Source organism: Schistocerca gregaria, chromosome 6 (assembly GCF_023897955.1).
Source record: "Schistocerca gregaria isolate iqSchGreg1 chromosome 6, iqSchGreg1.2, whole genome shotgun sequence".
NCBI classification, from domain to species: Eukaryota; Metazoa; Arthropoda; class Insecta; order Orthoptera; family Acrididae; genus Schistocerca; species Schistocerca gregaria.
Genome location: NC_064925.1, coordinates 368,922,284 through 368,944,168, shown reverse-complemented (window position 1 = coordinate 368,944,168; position 21,885 = coordinate 368,922,284). Strand labels below are relative to the sequence as shown.

Sequence of the window (21,885 nt, the reverse complement as noted above, 5' to 3'; positions counted from 1 at the left end):
TTTCATGTATACCAGTGCTGATGAAATAGCTCCATTTTAGCTGCCCTATAGACTGTGAAAGATTTATACCTAAAGACTGGAAAGTTGCATTATTCATACCAACATACAAAAAGGGAATAGAAGTAATCCACTGAGTTAAAAGGCTCATATCACTGACATTGATTTGCAGTAAGATTTTGGAATACACATGTGATTGAGCATTATGAAATATGTTGAAGAGAAAACAAATTGTTGCCACAGCCAGCACAGATTCAGAAAATATTGTTTTTCTGTAACACAACTGAGGCCTTATTTACACAAAGTAATGCGTGCTATCAACAGGGCATCTGAAGTTGATTCCATATTTATAGATTTACAGAAGGCGTTTCGAGCATCATCTCAGTTGTGAGACTAGATTCAAGATTTACTTTGAGAAAGGTTACAGTTGATGTGAAGTCATAAAGTGATTTGCGTTGTCTTCCCCCCAATAAGTGCTATAGGCCCTCTTCTTCTGTTCCTGATCTGTGTGAACAATTTAGGAGACAATCTGAGGAGTCTTAAAATTGTTTTCAGATGATGATGCAATTACTGCCTAGTTAACTCGGCAGATGATCAGTATGAATCACAAAATTATTTGCACAAGGTATCTGCATGGTGCGGAAAGTGGCTGTTGACCCTGGACAATTAAAAGTGTGATGTTCTCCACATGACTACTAAAAACATTCCATTAAATTTTGGTTACATGAAAAATCATACAAATTTAAAGGTCATTGACTCAACAAAAACACAGGAATCATCGTTAAGAAAAAATTAAGATTGAGCCTTCACACAGAAAATGTTTGGGGAAAGCAGAACACTTACAAGGTGCAACAAAATCTACTGAAGAGACTGCCTACCCTGTGCTTGTCCATCTTCTTCTGGAGTATTGCTGTGCTAAGTGGGATCATTACCATATAGGATTAATGGAGGACATTGAAAAAGATCAAAGAAGGGCAGCTCATTTTGTATGATATGAGTTAGTTGAGATGGTAATTATTAAAACAAAAGTGTGTTTCATTATTGCTAGAAATTTTCAAAGAATTTCCATCACGTTTTCTCCCCGAATGCAAATAAGGTTTGTTGGCTGCAACCTGCGTAGGGAAAACAACTATTTTGATGAAATAAGATAAATTGGAGCACACGTGGAAAGACCTAAGTTTTATTTTTTCTCAGATGCTGTTCGAGAGTAGAACAGTTTGGAAATAGTCCAAAAAGTGGTTTTATGACCCTTCTGCCAAACACTTCAGTGTGAATTGCATATTAGTCATATACGCTGATCAGCGAGAACCCCTGGTGCGGATAACAAGGACGATGCATCATTGCATGGAAGCAATGAAGCCTGGGTAGGTCGCTGGAGGCAGTTTGCAGTACCGCACGCACGCGCGCGCGCGCACACACACACACACACACACACACACACACACACACACACACACACACACACCACCTAATTCCCGTAAGGGGAGGGTGTCAAACATGACCATTATGAAAGGGTGTACATTGTCTGCAACCAGTGTAAGGTCCTCCTCGGCCACCATGGCACCTAGCATGAGCACCACTGAACCCAGGGGTGCCTATTTACTCGAATCTAAGCCGCACCCGAAAAATGAGACTCAAAATCAAGAAACAAAAATTTCTCGAATCTAAGCCGCACCTGAAATTTGAGACTCTAAATTCAAGGGGAGAAAAAAGTTATAGGCTGCACCTCCAAATCGAAACAAAGTTGGTCCATTGCAATATGAGACACAATTTTTGTTGAAGGAATGACGATACAGCTACAGTAGTTTGGTTCGAGACCTAAGCTTAACAGTTAAGCTTTACCAGGTAGCCATTGCTGTGTGTCCGTCTGTATTTATACGGGTACCCGTCCTTTTTCATGTGCTTCGTCTGGTTTGAATTGATTGTTTATTTTTCTTTGATCTGATAAGTGCCATTCTCTTTGTTATAGGTGTCAATGTCACTCTAAGCTGAAGATGCATTACTGTACTGTGTCATGCATTGTTTGTCGCATTCTGATAATGAGTGTTTACGGCCTGTCGCCTCTCGCGGCATGGCTTGCTTTTGTGCGTGCTACCGCCGCTTACAATTAAAACAAAACAAAAAAAAGATACGAATTGTCTCATTAGCGAAACAATGGAAAGAGACTGCTATTTGTTGTTACTTACACTGCTGCTTTTTTTTTTTATAATGATCAACAAGAATCAAATAATAGACTGCGTATGATAGAAGATGTTCAGAACGAGAGTTTAGCGAAAAATTTTCTCCGTTTGAAAATCTCTGCAGACGCCTCTTTAGTACATTACATTCTGCACACAAATTAGTCATCTTAGATTTAAAAATCTAGTCAATTGCTGTGCTTCATTTCTGACTGTATCACTCTTACACATTAGAATAATACGATTATAAACATGAAATGATATGTATATTCTTCCGCATTTGCTGTTGTCTCACTCTAGTTTCGTATTTTATTAGGCAGAGAGAATTTAAATGAGATAGCAGCAAACACAAAAAATACGTGTTTATATTTGTATTATTCTTATAGTGAATAGAACACTGCATGTGATTCACAATTCATAAAAGTTTCTATTAGCAACCATCTCTTCTCACAGGTAGGAAAAAATTCAGAATGTAGAGTTGGCCATGCTGACACACAACATCCCTAACAGTCTTGCCAGTCGGATTTTCGTAGTACATTGAAACGCTGCAACATTCGAAGATGAACAATACGGAATTTGTATTTACTTTGATGGATAATGCAGTGGTCGAAACTGGGGGCGGAGGAAAAAAAGCTCGTCTTCCTCCTCCTTTTTTAATTTATTTACCGCAGAGGTTTTGGCACCAGTATTTATTTTTGTGCCTGCAAAGCATGCCTGTGTACCGCTACATATATTCGACGGCAGAAGTTAGTTGTGGCTGCACCTACAAACATTTTTCAGAACTTCCACTTATTTTGCACTCGACTCTAAGCCACAGGTGGATTACAAAAACCGGAAAAAAAGTGCGGCTTAGATTCGAGTAAATACTGTAGTCCCCAGAGTCTAATGGAACCGCCACCAGCTTGCCTCTCTTCCACAGTAAAGATGTCAGTGAGCTGTTCCCCTGGAAGACGATGGGTTTGTGCCCTCCCCTTGGCATGATGAAGAAGGTATCGGGATTCATCAGACCAACCGTGCAATGCTTCGCCACTGCACCCACGTCCAGTGCCAGTGATCATATGCCCTATTCAGTCACAGGTCGTCGTGTTAACTTTGGCACATGCATGGGTCATCGGCTGCGGGTGCCTGCCATTAGGACTGTTCGGTGAACTGTGTGTTCAGACACACACACACTCAACCCAGTGTTAAAGTCTCATTAGTTCTGCCACAATTCGTTGCTGTCATGTTTTACCAGTCTGCCCAGCCTACGATGTCCGATATCTATAATGAGGGGTGGTCGCCTAACCGCACAACATGTGGACACGGTTTCTCCTTGATTTCACCTTATGTTGAAGGCACTCACAACAACACTCCTTGAATGCCCGACAAGTTGCACAGTTTCTGAAATGCTTGTGCTGAGCTTCCAGGCCATCACAGTCTGCCCTCACTCAAACTCAGTGTGTGCTGTATCTGCAGTGGAAGAGAGAAAATGCAAACAATATTCCTCATTCTGTTTTTATTGGGAAAAGCCAATAAACAGGAAAATTGCTGATGTTGACAAAGTAGTCTAAACAAAACACAGTGTAAGCAAGAAACAAAGTATGGATCTCACTTGGATCTTATAACAGAAGACTAACAAAACACAGTGCTTTCCTCACAAGTTTCTTGCTCTAGAAAATCCACAAAAGAAAAGATGGAAAAAAAACTACTAGAGAGTGGTTGGCACAGCAATACCACAAAGCTGTTGAGGGAGGCTAGACCGCTGTTACACAACTCTCTTGAGTCAAAGTCCCAATTTAACATTCCTGATGACCCGGGATTAGCAGACGTGGCACATGGATGTTTTGGTCGGGATGGCAGATCCCTGAAAGTCCAGGCGACATGTCAAACTGCCTACTGGCTGATGGTGCACCATTTTAAAAGGCCTATTGGTGGATGGGTCTTGTCTATTTTTGATCACAAGAGTGGCGTAGGAAAATAGTTTGCTTGTTGATTGTAACCTGTGGCACTGTTGCTGATCTGTGATGCTCAGGTAGTGAGTACTGGTGGCCGTTGACTGAGACACGAGGCTGTGTATTTGTCTCTGGCAGCAGCCTCGATCGTACTGTAAACATCTGCTTTGGTTTCATTTGCTGTTATGAAGGCATCCTGTATTTCTGGTCTGTCATACAGGATGCCAATGTCGTAGGCGGGTGGTATGGACGCTGCAGATTGCACACATTTCCCATGGTACACACTAACAGTAAGCTCACTGTTACCATACACACTGTTTGTGTGCCTTATTAGCAGTCACTCCTCGCCAGGTGACACTGCTGTCACCTGGTCGGGTTTATATTGATAGTATGTTGATGGCCAAAATGTTCTGGTTGAGCAGAGTAGGTGTAGATATGTTTTGATGTTAGTTTTTAACTGTGTATGCAGAACTGAATATAATCTTTCTTAATACGAGGGTAATCCCAAAGATAAGGTCTCCTATTATTTTTTTTAAATAAGTACATAGACCTGTTTTTCGTCATAATCACCATTTCTGTCGATGCATTTTTGTAGACGCTGTGACAGTTTTTGTATGCCCATGTCATACCAGCTCGCCGCCATGCTGTTCAGAAAGTTACGAACCTCTTCTTTCACCTCATCGTCGGAGCTGAGTCGCTTTCCGGCCAAATGTTTCATCACCCGTGACAACTGAGTCCAGAAAGTTGTCCCGTTTGGCTGCAAGGCGGTGAAGAAATGTGCAGGAAACATCAACTCGTTGCCGCATGTGACCCTCAGTCAGCATGCATGGCACCCATCTTGCACACGCCTTCCGGTAGTTCAATGTTTCCGTTAAAATTCTGCCAGCGGTGCTTCGGGAAACCTCAGAAACCAATGTGCAGAGATCACCCAGGGTGATCCACTGATCTTCATGCGTGCTTTGCGCAACCTTCAACACTGTCTCCTCATAAATTGACAGTGTCTCGCCCCTTTGTTCGTCGTGAATTTCGGTCCAGCCAGCTGCAAACTCTCTGCACCACTTACGAACATTTTTGACATCCGTGCACTACTCCCCATACATTTCCGTCAATTGACGATAGATTTGAATCGCCGCAGTGCCCTTTGCATTAAAAAACCGAATAACTGCACACAATTCGCACTTGGTGGTAACATCCAAAGGGAGCTCCATTCTCAATGGCTGCCAAGCCAACACTGAGCGCCTCAGCGTGGCATGCGCATGTTTACACAGAGCGCCTAAAGCACTATTCATAACAGTGTGACCATCTGACACACAAACAGAGTTCTGTACTTTAAAAAAAAGGAGACCTTACTTTTGGGATTATTCTCGTAAGATAAAAGTAAAACTGCTTTTCTTGTACTCTGTGTGAACCACCTCCCAACTGGGCAAAAATTGAACTACACTTAAAGTGATCTCTGAATGAGAATAATGTTAAGGATTATAATGATTTAGCATGCACCTAAATGAATGTCTTTTCCAGTGTTTCGAAATGACAGTTGACAATTATAGTGAACTGAAACTGTCCTGTCAAGGACAGTGTCGATGTGCATGATGTTGTAAAACCTTTCTACTGTATACTGAAAGTTAAGATATTAGAATATGGGATTTGTTTTGAAAGTTTACAAGGAGCACTAAAAGTATTGTTGCAAACTGTAGACCATCCTCCCTATTCATTTATCATTCTTTTTGAGCGTTAACTTGCATATTATTTTGGAAATCTGGCAATTATCTCAATAAACATAAGTAAAGCAACAGTGTTAATGTTGTTTGATTCCAACAATGCTTTACTAGGCATTAGATGTGGAATTATTTATTGTCATACATTTGTCAGATGAAGCAGGCTCTTGTGTAACCAGCACTGACAGTTAAGCTATTACCTAATTCTTGAAATATCTTTATTTGATGCACTTGAGAATGTTACATCCAGTTAGTTTCAATTAGTTAATATATTTGTAGTTTTGTGTTATCGTTGACAAAACTCCACAGATTACTTATTGTCATGCAGGACACAAATATATGCCTTCAATTTTTTTTTATTCTTTTCACTTTCCAGAACTTGACTTCTACCAGACATTTTCGAGGGAACCCACAGGTGGCGTAAATGGTGGAATGTCCCTGAGTGTAGGTAGTGGTGCTGTGTTCCAGAACAGCATTCAGTCTTCTGCGTCTACAACTGCTACAGGGATAACTTATGGGCATGTACGGAGCAGCAGTGGTGAAAGCCAAAATATCACCTTGGGTGATAGCACAGGTGGCCTGAAACGGGCACAGTCTAGCAGCAGCCTGTCTGACCACAGCAGGTACCTACAAATGTTTATTTTGTATCATTATGCACAGAATTTGAAGATTTATGCCCTACATTTTTGGTGAAGTGTACGATAATGGGAGATTCAAGACAGATCACAAATGTGAGTTTTAATGTAGTAACTTCTGTGCAGATTGATTGTTGTTTTAACAGGGAGATGTGTGACAGCTACCTCAATCCCATTTTTTTTTTTTTCTGAGAGTTGATCATTCATTGTTCCAGTAAAAGTGAGGTTGTAGCCTTAGTTTCGGAATTCTCTTAATCAGCATTTGCAAAACCAAGAGATTCCTTGCCTGTCCTTAATATTCAACAGCTTTTTCTCAGTGCTCTGTTGGGGTCTGTCCAGACTCACTCAGTAGCTTAGCAATGAACAGTAGTGTGATTCTTATTGAACAGGCTTAACATGTTCAGTTACAAGATGTGTCGTGCTGTTTGGTTACATAAATGCACACCAGTGCTCCAACAAGTTTCCTGAGTGGAAGATGTGTGGGGTCTTATTCAGTGACAGTTGTTTAGTCCAACTGTCTTTGTGTTGCTAATGGGTACTTACTACCTTGCATGCAGTCATTCTAAATTGATTTAAGGTTTCCTTTAAACAGCTACTTAATGTAACTTTGTCATTGGGTTGATTGATCTCAGTGTCCAGAAAATGCCTCATACTCGTAACGTTTTAGACAGCAGATCAGGAAGATTGCTTATGACGTAACTGACCTGGTTTTCATAGCCTCTCCACAGTGCCATCAATCTCAGTCGCATCAAAGCTGGAAGTTCATATAAGTGTGGAATGGTGGTGTTTAAAAAAGTACATGACACCAGCAGTTTAGTTGGCATTAACACACACACACACACACACACACACACACACACACACACACACACAAGCACACACAAACACAGTGACACAAACTAAAAAAAAGTCACATTTATGTGTAATCAACACAATTTACATTTAGCACAGTCCTTGAGAGATTCGTTTTTAAGTCAGCCGTTACTAACACACATAACTTGAGTCCAGCAATAGCTATTGTCAATGACTATAACATTATACACTCCTGACACTTACAACAGTAGCACACAGAAAGATTGTTCATTATTATTACATACAGAAGAGAATCAAAAATAATTAAAGTTTATGAGTTCCATGGTTTCCGGTGAATATATTCTTGTGTACAGAATGTACATAATATAAATCTGAGTCAAATAATGAGAGCATGTCTGATTTAAATGTTACTTGTTAGCTCACTTCATGTGGACTGACTGAGATTGTCTTATAAAGACACTCTCAAGAACATACTATTATTTCAGAAAGTATAATACTTTAAAATTAGGATAAGTTGGAATTCACTGTTTTTGATGAACCATGAGAATTAATATGATTTTAGTTTGTAGAAAATGTCGTTAGAAGTTCAGAAAGATGCATGGAATATTATGCTTACACCAATAGGAATCCTCTCATATGAATGAGCACAATGTTGTGAAACATATTAATTTACATTAAAGTACTAATTAGTGAGATAATTAACTAATACTGTATGTTATATTGTACAGAAAAATTAAAGTAACAAAAGTCCGCAGTCAGAGTTGAAAATCTGGTAGTGGTTGCTACGAAATCTGCGATAGGAATTGACAGTAGCCACAAACTTTGATGTTAATTATTGTGTAAGTTTCCAGTTTCCAGTAATTTACAATACTTTTATGAGAAATGGGAATGCCTAACAACTTCAGTTAACTGTGACTTTTAATTAAATTGCCCTAATAAAAAGTAATTACAGAAATGGAATCAGAACACTTGAAATGACAATGTGAACCATAAATTCAAGTTCAATTTGGTCTGAAGAATAACTTGAAATTTCTAAGTGTTATGTGTCACCTGGTAAACGTCTTGAAAAGAAGATGAAAGTAATCAATAAATTTGGTTAGTTTTGTGACTGGAAAATAATAGCAGATGGAAAGAATCCACCTGCTTTGTCACAAGCTCATTCTCCATTTGTTTCATCATACCCGTGTCCACTGAAGCAATTACAGTGTCGAATGCACAAATGAGTGAGAAAACAAGATGTTTTGCTCAACTCTACATGTACGACTATACACATATACATGTAACTCAGCACTTGTTGGTTGCAGTGCAGTTGATTGCATTTGTCTTGGTGTATCACTGCTAACCTGCTTAATGAAATCCATAAATGACTTTTCTCACAGAAAGGCAGCATTTTGTTGTAAGAGAAGTCTGTGATGTATGTATTCTATTATTTGAAGAACAAAACACTCAGGATCACATTTTAATGAACTGCCATTACCAGTTTTTGCTGAATTGAGCCACATTCAGATTTAACACTGCAATGCAGGAGTTTTTCATATTCACTGGTGCGAGCAGTGTGCTTATTTCATTGTACACACTTTGCCTCAAGACTTCAACTCTTGGAATATATCTCTTGCCTTCTTGGCTATGTGGTCTTTCTGGACTTGTTATCCTTAATAAGATTTGAACTATTAGGTCTTTCTGATCGGTGAATGCCCCTGTGTCGGTGTCACCCTTAAGAAATACAGTGGTTATATCCGACTGTGACAACATTCAAGTCACATTTGGATGACAGTGGTGAGTAGTATAAATGTAGGGTTGACAGCATTTATTCGAATCACAAATACAGACAAAAATTATCACTGTTTAGTCATAAATAACGAAGTTATTTATTTGAATGGTTATTTATTTACACAAATGTAAAATATATTTGTTTCCTATTTGTGAATAAAAGGGAAAAGAATGAAAGATAATTTTTAGATTCAGAAATATTTATTCCTCCAATTCTCTTTCAATTATAGTGTGGATGTACTTTTTGATCTTTTAGATTACTTTTCAGAACAGTTCCTTTTCTTAAAAATATTTATCAGATCTTCGAAAGATTTGCCATTGTGGCATATGAAAAAAACATATTCTAGCGATACCAGGTAAAGTAGTGTCATGTTATCTCTTCTGAAAATCACCATTACTTCAGGATAGTGGTCTAAAACCTTCAAAATCATGGTATTCTTAAGCAAAAAACAGAAATCAGGTACTCTGCTCTAGTTTTTTGGCACATAACTTTGTGGTTCCTTGTAAGTTGCGTCTCTTGAATCTGATTCAAAATCATTTTATGAATTAACTTTTTCTGTCACAACTTCCATTTCAGGCACCCCACTCGATTTCTGCAACATATCTTGGTCTACTATATGTCTGAAGTCGTAAGCTCTCCGTGACCATATACAGCACTGTAGGTGAACAATTTGTTTTTAATTTGTGGGCACGATAGCGCTGCAGTAGCTGCTTGTCTCTCATTGGTGTAGAAAGGTGAAAAAAGTCTTCAAATCATCTGTTTCTCAACAGTTTCTCAGTAGGAAGTCACCCATGTGCTGCAATATTTAAGAGGAATTTTCTCCTGTTTTTATGCCTCTGAGTTGAGTCCTCAAGCATGGAACTAAAATTCCAAAATACATATTTTTTCACATTGCAGTATATCCAGAGCTTCATCAGTAGGGCCTGAACATGCTGTTGATGGTTTAACATACGTAAACTCATCCTCTCTTGTGGAATTTTAAAATGCAAAAATTCTACGTAACTGGATCAGCTTATCTTGGGTTAAATAAATTTGTTTCATTGCATTGTAGAAACCATTACATTTTGTGTCTCCAGGCTTACTCACGGCTTGTCCTAAGCACTTTCAATTGTTTCGGAGCAAATTGGTTGTCCAGTATTATTCCACCGAGTCTTAGGTTTTTGCTCGGTTCATTAATGCTATGAATTCTTAATTCTCATTGTGGTTTTGAAGGACTGTTTAGTATCACCTGTGGTTCACAAGTACGCTCACTTTGTGTGCAATGCATTGAATTGAATACGAGATAGATTTGATAAATATTTTCTGGGAAATGGAAATAATCCATCAAGTATTAAATTTACATCGTGCTATTTCAGTGACACCTATTTGTGATTTTTTGCTGTGACCATACAATGGTAAGGAGGTGTAAGTCCCTTAAACATGAATGAATTTTTAAACACAGGCTTAAATAATTAAAATGTTTTGTGGGGAGGGGATTTTTCCCTTCCATTGAGGTGCTCCAGATTTGACAAAGGATTTAATGGGAATGCAGTCTTTCAAGAGCTTCTAAAGTCACTATTGATTAAACACAGTTTATATTAAATATTTGTTTACTTGATATATACATATCATATCTGACATCATCTCAGTCTTTGTGAAATACTGCAAACTGTTTCAACTTTAATTTTTGTTACCTTCACTATGAGTATAATTAGGGAAGAGTGCCTGAACACCCCTAACTCTATTTATGTTCAGTAATAAAAGGAAAAGTACATTCCCTTATTAAACAAGAGATGTAAATGTGTGCATTTTACCAATCTTATCACACTGTCGAATGCTGTTTGGTCTCTGTGCTCACGGATGGTGTGTTTCTACATCTTAAAGATGATGTCTGTTCAGATTTTGTGCTAGTGGCATAAGAGTGGCGCTAGTAGTGTCATTATGAGTATTCAAATCAGGTGGGCTTTATATTGTAATGGTTAGTTACCTGTAACTTTGGACATGGTGAGTTGATGTTAGTCAAGAACGTCTTTAAGGCAACAAAGTGCCATTATTAACACCTCATTGAATTTGAACAAGCTCATGTAATAGGGCTACGAGAAGCTGGATGTTCCTTCTGCGATACTGGCAGAAATGTAGAGGTGGTCAGGAGAATGTGCGATCGCGAGAAGACCAGACTCTGGACAGCCACACGGCTCTAGCAAGAGGAAAGACATTTGTGTTTGGCACATGGCTCTGACACATCATGCTACATCTGCAGTAGCAAGTTGAGCAGCAGGTGGCATCACAGTGACACAATGGATGGTTACAAATTGGTTACTTCAAGGATAGCTCTGAGCCAGACACCCTGTAGTGTGCATTCCACTGACCCCAACGTGTTTTATGATGAAAACTGGATTTGTCCTGTCTCAATGCCAGTGAGGGCTGAGTGTTTGTTAGGAGGTGGCCAGCCTCTCTGTGCACTGGACCTACACATGGAGTTATTGTCTGCGGTGCAATTTTGTTTGATAGCAGGAGCACTCTCATTGTTATCTCAAGCACCCTGACTGCAAATTTATATATCACCGTTCATGAACAGCATACCAGGGGGTGTTTTCCGACAGGACAATGCTCGCCCACATATAGCTATTGTAACCCAAGACGTTCTACATACTGTCGACATGTTGCTGCGGCTTGCTCGATCACCGGATCTGCCTCGAATCAAGTACATATGCAGCTTCATCAGAAAGCTTCACTGTCATCAACAAACATCATTAACAGTGCCTGTATTCACTTAACAAGTGCAACAGACTTGGAGCTCCGTCTTTCAAACTGAGATTCATTTCATTTCTCTACATAAATTATATTCTGGTATTGCAATTTTTTGCCCCATTAGTGTATAATGTCATTAACAGTGGTGTAACTTGTGAATTTACTGTTGAAAATTTGTTTTGTTTTGAACAGTTTGTTTACACATTTTAGATCTTGCTGTATCTTAATTGTGATTTTTAATAATATAATTGTCTTCTCAAGCCCATTTTTGTCTTCTCAAGCCCACCTCAAGGGAGTCCGAAGCCAATAACACGACGGAAGAATAAACCTGCACCAATACCACCAGCTGCTGTGAGTCGGGAGCACCCAGAAAAGCCACCACGACCAACTGTGGCACCACCACCAGTGGTTTCAACGCTGCCACGGCCAGCTAAGAAACCGTTGTTACCAGAACCACCTCCGCCACCACCGGCGACAACCGCCTCCAGGCGGAGCCTCGACCTAGAACATGCAGCGCCATTGGCGCAGCCCGAGGAGGTGACACCTCCGCCCGTGACGGAAGTGTCGCAGCCTCTGTCTGCTACTGGTGGAGGCCACACTACGACTGTCACTGTCACTGCAGGTAGCATTGGTAAGGTTTCCATCCTTTCGGATCACCAGCTCCACCTGCAGCCACATCTGCAGCACCAACAGCAGCAACAACAACAGAAGGTGACAGTGAATTGCAGTGATAGTAACATGAGCACCCTCGACAGGAAGCACTTGCAGAGACCTGTCGCTGCCCCACGTACCTCTGTAGTCAGTGTAAATACTTCTGTAGACTGTGTCCCTGGCACTGCAGAATCACACACTTTGTTCTCATCATCACCACCCAAATCCATCTCAGAAACGGTGGGTGTAAATAGTTCCACTTCGGCGGATGGAAGTGTGACACTGAGAAAAGTGCCTGTAAGTGACATTTGTGAAAAATCATCCAAACCGGTTGTGCCTGAACGACCTGCTTCCCTGTTGCGGCCACATGCAGCTTCTTTCCGTGCTACTAAGCATTCTGATGGTGATATTTCTTCTGTCGAAAAAGCAAATTCAGAAGTAAGTACTATTGTACCGGTTTCGGGGACTCACTCACCGGGGCAGCAATAATGTAAATATGTGTTGCTTGAGTCTTTGTGGTGTTCCTTGGTGTCTCATGTGATGTTACACTCTGCCTACTTCTGATGATTTTATTGTCATTCAGAGCTTTTAATTTATTTCAGCTTCTTTTGTTTTCCTCTCTCAAGTAATCACACAGCCTTTGCTTCTTATTTATTTCAAAACTTTTTTAATGCTAAACTGAAAAAAAGTCAACAATTATGATTTTAAATAGTTTTGCTAAAATTAAATTGTCTCTTCGTTTTGTTGCTTTACACTATGTTGTCAGAAATGTAAGCAAACAAGGCAGCTGAAGAAAAGACTGTTGACAGTTCCTGAGTAAAAATTAATTAAACTCTATTAGTTCTGCGATTGAATTTGTATGTACGTTTGGTCATATTTGTTTACTGTGGCACCTACCATTGAACAAACTTTGTGTGTTAGCAGTCCCTTTTATTAGTCATTTTCAATTTGCGTTATTATACTTAATGGTATCTGTTTCGATGCTCCATCAGTGTGTTGTATTCTTTTATTAAAACAATGCTTTTATGGAGCTACAGCGTAAACTGCACCAGAAGTAACTGGAAGAGAGCAATGTGTGTGTATTAGGCTGCTATTGTGATTGACAAGTAAAATAGTATGGCGTAGAAGCATATTGGTAGCATTTAGAAAGAACATGCTTTTGAAGACATGACAAGTTAAACAAAACTTTATTGGAGAGCAGGGATAAATTTATTATTTTTGTTTTTCTTTCTGTTTTATGGAAAGAACCCGAAGAAGATAACCTGAAAAACACCACAAATTACATAAAATACAGAAATTTATTTTCATGCAGATTTCTATTTTGTCAGGTCTGGGGATATTTCCAACCTATTTCTTATCATTTTTTGTATTTCTGAACTGAGGAGCTGTTTATTCACTTTAACTTATCTAAGACATTTGCAACTTCGTCTGTTCAACGTTGAATGGGTATAATGACTCAGATACTTTAGTCAGCTTGGCTGTGGCTGTACACCATAAGTGTTAGAATTGTAATTTGTAAAAGACAACTTTTATTACATGCATTTGAGAGGAACCAGGTATTTTGTTTAAAAATGACGAAATACAGTAAGTAATGTATATAGGAATCATAAAAAGTGTTTCTGCAAGTGAAGTTTGAATTAAAACTATAAAAAGAATTAAAGCTCAGAAGTTAGTAGATTTTTATGGTGGTTTAAGTGTGATAGTGGTCCCACTCAATGTTCATTTACTGTGACTGCCTATTCTTGAAAGAAGTTAAAATTTTATTACAAGTAATACAGGACACAGGAAAGTAGGAAACTTCATTGGCAATCACTTTTTCTTTAAATCTGTGTTAACATCTGTGGAGACATCAAAGTGAATTGGCTGTATTGCATCTATCTCTGAAAAGAAATCTCTCTTCTTGACTCTAACAGCAGTATGTTATTTTTATTTGTTTTGAAAAAAAGCCAACATCTCTTTTGCATCAAATAGACTCACTCATTGTTGGAAAATTATGAGAAAAGTACAAAATTTAAAGTTCTTGTACGAGGCTTTCAATGCTTAAACTGATATTACAACATGAAACTTTTAAAATGTTCTTATTATATGGGCAGTATTAGTGTGTGTTTAGCAAATTCATTTTCAGTGCATATCAGCCTGTGCCTGTTAATCACAGCAAGCAATAGTCAGGGTTGCAAAGGTTGGAGGGAGGGAGGAGGGGGGGGGGGGGGCTGCACAGAGAGATGCAGCATTGCCATTTCCTAACAACAATTGTAGCAATTGTGCAGAGCTGTGGCACTGTGGTTTTAAAATCTGCTACTTTTTTGTGTAGAAAATGTAAGACATAGTGTATTCCATAAATGTCTCCTACTTGTTTATATAGTATTTGTCAATTGGCACTGTCAGATACTATGGCTACTTGCAATAGTTCAGTGGAGAATAAATTGCAGAATAACTCACTGTAATTGCAAATTTCATATTGACATTAATCTTCACTGCAGAACTCTCAGAAAGGTACTGAATGTTTGTGGGTGTGGAAGAGTATATAACTCACTGTAATCACATTTTGTTATGGCATTTATTCATTATTTCTTGTTGATAGACTTCTCAGTAAAATTTTGCCTGTTGTCCTGATGTTCTTGTGTAATGAATTCCGTAATGTAAGTGAAGCTTAGTTTTGATTTAGCTAGCATTTGTTTAGTGCACAGAGTAGTATGACATAACTGATCCCTGTGCCCTACATGTTAACTATTTGTGAACCATTAGTTAGTGGCAGGCAAAAAGGAGCATTGAAAGTGACCAGCAAACCCTAATGACAGAAACTGTTTTCCTGTTAAGTAATAAAATATTTCCCAACAGAAATAAAGCACACATTAGTGCATACTGTAGTGATTGGCTGTTGAATATATATTCCAGGTTTACGATGCTTTTGGTTTAAGTTGGTCAGGTGCAGCCTTTGAATTGACCAGGAAATTTTGTTCAGCACTGGAAATTGGCATTACCACTAGCATTGTTGCCAACTTTCTGTTGTTGAACATACCTACATCATAATAGCAGAAACCTAGCAACTTGTTAACACTACTTGTCTTTCGCATTTTTCTCTTCCACCTCCTTCCCTCCCTCTTTCGTGAAATACCATGGTTTACAAACTCTCACTTTTTAAAACTACTGAAATGTTAACGCAAGTCAGTTTCTTCACTCTTTCTAGTTCCTTACTACCACCACTTCCTCATTTCCCCTCCTCCTCCTCTTCCTTTTTTTTTTTTTTTACACCTATTAAGTTCGGCTGCCATCTTTGATGTGTGTTGATATCATATGCTTATTTTTGTGTAAAATAATGTGGGTGACAGCTTTTATAGACAGATGACTTACCCATTATTCTGTCTTTATCTCTTGTACTATCACCTCCCTTTTGACAATGCAATGTCTTGTCACCATTTGCAATCGCCCGCCCTCTCCACCACCATCACCACAACACAGAGAGTTGTTCCTGCTTCAAAACTGATAAGTAGACATTCCTCTTGTGTACCGTGTAATGTATTTTGTTTTGATTTGAACAATAATTTAGTGGCATTCAGTGAAAATAATATGTAAATGTAATGTATGATTTCATCCTTTCATTTTGTGATCTGTCGGGGAACACTGGTATCACAAATGTAAATTTTTGTCAGCAATTCAGGCATGTAATGGTACACACCTGTGTTGTGTTTGTGTAGCAATACTTCAACGATTATATGTATGCATGATTTTCTGCCTTATGATTGTTGGATGATTAAGATGCATCAAAAACTATAAAAGTGTCCATAACCTGTTTTTGGGGAGTATTGTTGTTGTCTCATTCAAATCCTCTTTGATTTAGCCAGTTCCTGAATATGTAGTCATTTTTCTTGCAGTATTACTTTCCAATGACAAATGGTCTAAATCGTGTGTGTCTAGATCTGCAGAATTAGAATGTTACTCGTGTTGAAGGAACTAAAAAGCTTTGAATTTTATTCCACTTGTTTTTATTTTTCATGACCTTTGAAAGCCATGGTATTCACTAGCTTCAATTGATGCTTTCCTCACAAACTCTCCCCCCCCCCCCTTTCTCTCTTTCTTTCTCACCTCCCCCTCTCCCCATTCCTCTCTCTCCCAAGTTGTCATTTCAGTACAATGAAAGAAGCTATGACACATCATTTTTAATTGTATTGTACTGATTGAATATGATTGACTGTCTTGAAGTCAATCTTAAAGATGAATAATGAATCTGCTCCTTACACAGTACTGGGACTAGTCTCGAATTTTCAAATGTTTTTTGTTACTAGTTTCTATACATGTTTTTCGTTGGAGATACAATATATAGATGAGGAAAGAAATAATTGAGGCACAATATATAGATGAGGAAATAAATAATTGTAGTTTTTTTTCCCTGCAGGTTTGAAGACTGAAATGAGTAATGTGCTGTGTAATATTAAAGAAAAGGCACTCACTCACAGCAGATATCATAGAGAACTATGTCATGTTTTATTAGAAATTTGGTCAGTTATGTTGCCATCACAAATTTTTCCTCAGGTCCAGTGCATAAATTTTAGTAATTGATTATTTTTCTTGCAAAAAAAAAAAAAAATGTAGTGTATTTGTGTGTGCCTCTTAGGTTGTTGATAAAATCTGGTGTACTTCCATAGTAGTTTGCAGAGTGACATATTTTGTTTTAGGGCCACTGTGATGGACACATCACAGCTGCAGAAATTAATGTATAAGTAAGTTTTTTTTCCTGTGTAAATACAGGTTATGTCCCATCACTGACCTGAAATTACAGAAGTCACTCATTTTGTGACGATTGTCATTTATTGTATATTTATGGCATTATGAGCTCAGTACTTCAGAAAAGAAAGACTGCAAATAAAAGAATTTAAAATGATATCCAGATGGTATGCTTATTTGGTATTAATTTTGACTAAATCAGTTTAATGAGTACTGCCCTGTTTATGACATACTTCATTTGTATGTTTCCAGATATGTTATTTGATGTTGTGTTGGGTGTGACAGAAATATAGATTTTATTTATTGTATATATTTAAAATGAAGAAAGCAGTTAGTCTGCATGGTAGCTATATTAATGTATCTAAGTCTTCAATAACAGTAAAACAAACAGATCTTCCTAATGTATAATAATTTTAACAATAGTGTTCTTTGAAATCTCACAAACTGATTTGCATTTGGTACTTTATATTAGTGCCATAGGGCTCCATATATTAACTGGTAAATAAAAGAATTTCACTGCCTCATTACTTAGACTTCCATGGCACTTTCTCAAAATTATCATCAGCATTTTGTTATTACTTGTTGTGCTCGGTTCCTTATATGTCTGTTTTCCTTTTCTTTTGTTATTATTGTAGTTACTATTTGCATTTTTTTGTAAATACACTTTGCTTGTTTTACACTTGTGAGTATTTCATTTATTCTGTTGAGTATAGTTTTGCACGCTGCATTCATGTTAGCTTTGTAGCAAAAGTGTGTTATTCAGCTTTTGTTTGCTGTTAATTTGTATTGTTTCTTATGTTGCTATTAAACTCTTGTTTTCCTGCTGTAAATTTGGATTACATTTCTTTCCTATTACAAATGTGATATGTCCTCTTTACCCTTGTTGCACAAAATGTTGTTGCCTTGGGATCACATTGGTTATGTTGTTAAAGTTTTGTGTAAAGTATCAGTGTGCCAGCACTGCATGCAGGCATTTGTTGTTGGCTCTGGTTATCTATTGCAAACAAAGAAAAACAGATCAGAGGAAAAACTTCTGCTTGTGAGTGCTCCTACAATACCATTTTGTAGATTGTATCAAGCATCATGACTGGAATGGAAAACTTCAGAGCATTTATACAAAAATATTATGATAAGTTAGCATGGGATAAAATAGAACAAAAATGACAGTTAAAAAAAGGGGACAACCAAGCAATGAAGGAAAAGAACTTGTAATTTTAAAGAATTCTGGTAATTTTTCATTGTTTTACTTTAACATTAAATTTTTTGTAATTTTGACTGGTAAGAACTGACGCCTAACAAAAAATTTTACTTTAGGCCACTGCTATAGAATAATACTGCAGCAGTAAAATATAAATGAGAGTAACGCCAAAATACAACTTTAGTTGCAAAAAGAATGCATCATTTACAACAACAAAACACAGTGCGCACCTAGTGTCTGTCGATAGCAAAATGTGTCAAAGGCTTTAGGATGAAGAGTAGCCAATACTTTCAAACACAAACTGCTTTCGATGAGTACGATGATGTGAGAAGATGTGAATGGGTCTTTGAGAAGTGTTAATTTCAAAGTAAATTTCTTTGAACGCAACATGAATTAAGTTACATGTTAAAATGTGCAATGAATTTCTTAAATCACTGAGTATTTGACACTCATTCAAAACAACACTATGAGGAACAACCACTTGGAAAAATTTTACTGGCATGTTTGTGTTTGGTATATCTCATAGGATAACATACGCTCAAGATCAATATTATATGTGAAAGCTTAGCTTTTCTTGTAGCTACATGTATGTATGTAAATATAAACCAATAATTTTTCCTATTTCTGTGTTCATACAACACCATGTGTCCTATGAACTGGCTGGCAACATCACATGATTATGTGAGCTAGGATTGGCTGACAAAAGTGCAGTGCAATCTCGACTTCAGCGCTTCAGAAACTACTGCGCTGTATTGTGTACAAAATCTTTACATCCAAGAATTGATAAGTTCTACAGCTCAAAGGGAGAGTAAATTGTCACTTAACAGGTTGAAAGTGTATTTCCACCTGGGAAAAAGTGTATTTTTAACTGGGAAATCCAGATTTTTTTTTTTTTCTGTCTACATACATATACTGAAAATGTTTTTGAGTAAGAGTTATGTTGTGTACATTTATCAAGTAGTGTTCAAACTGTTGCTGTATCTTCATCTTAGGTTTTCCCTCTCAGCTGATGTGTTATTTTCTGTGGGCAAATAAATATATGAAATTAAATTAATTGTTTCTACAGATAATTATAATTTTTACAATTTCATTCTTAAATATTATAAATTATGCAAACATCTCAGTTTGAAGAGCAATGAGAGGGTAATTAGGAAGTGTAAACCTGGACAGCAATAAGAGTCAAGAGGAAAGTGGTATTTACTGAACTATGTCTGTGAGCAACAAAATAAGCATTACATAGAATATGGAAGGTCTTAAACAAATGTAAAAGAAGGGAGGCTTGCGAGGTAGGATAACAGAACACATCAGAACCAGCCAATCTCCCCCCCCCCCCCCCCCCCCCCCCCAAAAGGAAATTTGTTAGTGCTTCACTGTGCAGGATATTTGTGTGTTGCTGTGCTCAAGCACATCCCTTTGTGAGTTAGTCAGTAGGAATGCAGTAAAATTCCACTTGTGGAAAGCATGATGGAAGGAACTGATATGTTTGAAGAAATCATTTTGGAAATTTGTCAAGACTTACTGAAAAAATGTGAAAGGGGAGGGAGGAAAATCTAGAATGTTGTTAATGCTTACAGCAATTGACTTATACAATACAGTAAAATAATTTGCAATAACAGTACCATGCTGAGTTGCATAACTGTGGGAGCTCAACTGGCAAAAAAGTTGTGGGGCCTAACATTGGCCAATATAACTATGCTGATAATTTAGATTAAAGATAAATCAAACCAAAATATATTTACTCATATCTATTGAATGAGACCCACGGCAGAGGACAGGAGGTGGAAATAAGAGCAGCACTTTTAAAACTTGTAAGTAATATCACGTGTAAAAATACACTTCATTATTTCAGGTGCTTAATATGACACAGTAAGTCAGTGTTGTTGAACTAATGCCCAATAACTGTAGTTCCTTTGCATTCCCATGTTTAGATTTGCATGATTGCACTTTTCACATTTCATTATATTGAAAATGCTAACCACTCTATGTAATCCAAATAATGCTATGACATTTCCTGGGGCTAATTTATGTGATATAAATAAGCGAAAATTATTGGTGGATGATTGCATGTACTTTTCCTCCTTTTTTTCCCTATCCCAGCTTGGACGGCTTATAGTAGATAATTTCTTTCAGGCCCAGTTATTTTATTTAAATGTTGATAATTTTCATTTAGCGGAGATGCTGAGTCGCGATAGGCACAACAAGAAATAGCTTTTGGCCATTAAGGTATCTGTCAGCAATACACACACACACACACACACACACACACACACACACACACACACACACACACACTCATGCAAACGCAACTTGCTTACACACTGCCAGTGTAATTTCAGTTACCTGCGACTGCAGACGTGTGTGTGTGTGTGTGTGTGTGTGTGTGTGTGTGTGTGTGTGTGTTGCTGACAAAGGCCTTAACGGCCAAAAGCTGTTATTGTGTGAATCTTTTTATTGTGCCTATCGTGACTCAGCATCTCCACTCTACAGTGAGTAGCAACTTTCCTTCTGTAATATTGTTACATTACATCTTGGATTTTCCATTGGTTAAATTCCATGTACATATTCTTGAGGCTCTTGCACATACAGAGGTCTCCTGACATGATTTTTTGTTTCACATAAATGTGAAAGGAATGCAAATCATAAATTTCTGTACTTAATTGTTCTGTGGCCATAAAAGGCTTTTGATACCATACGTACACATACTGTATGCATGATTTTAAGGTATTGTGGCTTAGATCGCTGCTCTCCTACATACCATATTTTACAGACTATAAAATGCACCTTAATTTTTAAGCAATTAAAAAAAAATGTTTTTGCCTTTTTTATTGTTAGATTGCAAAGCCAGACTAAAACGAAATTCTTAGTTTATAAAACCGAACTGACCTTTAAAACTAATGGAAATCATCATCTGAACTTTCTTGTTCTTCTTGTTCTTCTTCGCCCTCTTTGTATATAGGATGGTCTTCAGTGCCATCGGGAGCTTACTTATTCCACACTTCTTGAAAGATTTAACAAATAATGTCTTCTCTCATTCTAGACCACGATTGTTTTATCCACTGACGCACTTGTTTGATTGTAGGTTGTTTTAAAGCTCCCATCAGTGTGAATTTATGTTAGGTACCTTCTATCATCCATTTGTTCCATTCCTAGGTTTCTTTCATCATCCATTTGTTCCATTCCTCTCTCACACACAAACTGTAAATGGTTTATTTATTGAGACATCAAGAGGTTGCAGTTGTGAAGTAAGTGCTCCCAGAATAATAGCAAACTGTCTCGATTTCTGTTTCACAGAATTTTTCTAGTGACTACGAAACAGTTAGTACAAGAAGAGAACTGTTCTTCAATAAAGCACCTTTCCTTCTCTCCCACACTCTGTTAATCCATAATATCATGCCAGCCTCATCCATCTGACCCTTGTATGTTAACACCACCATATGACGGTATTTCTGAAGTTTTTGGCATTGTTTTGCACATAAAAATGATCATCGGATCATCAGCACAACATGGATGGGCAACAGTGTAGTGCATTTTTTCATATCCACTTA

At 37.8% G+C, this 21,885-nt stretch overlaps 1 protein-coding gene across 8 annotated transcripts in view; it reads left to right on the top strand.

The window, feature by feature from the left end:
- Positions 1-21,885, top strand: part of LOC126278994 (rho GTPase-activating protein 17-like) — a 157,616-nt gene that overhangs the window by 90,430 nt on the left and 45,301 nt on the right. For 4 of the 8 annotated variants that reach the window (XR_007550774.1, XM_049979309.1, XM_049979311.1 and 1 more), the window contains exons 12-13: positions 6,197-6,443; positions 12,051-12,858. Coding sequence is in view for 7 of the 8 variants with exons in the window: in XM_049979309.1 (XP_049835266.1) it covers positions 6,197-6,443; positions 12,051-12,858 (1,055 nt within the window). In the remaining variant the exon portion in view is untranslated. Of the gene's footprint in view, positions 1-6,196; positions 6,444-12,050; positions 12,859-16,813; positions 17,973-21,885 lie in introns of those variants that run through there. The other 4 variants (XM_049979313.1, XM_049979314.1, XM_049979312.1 and 1 more) reach the window with 2 other exon arrangements.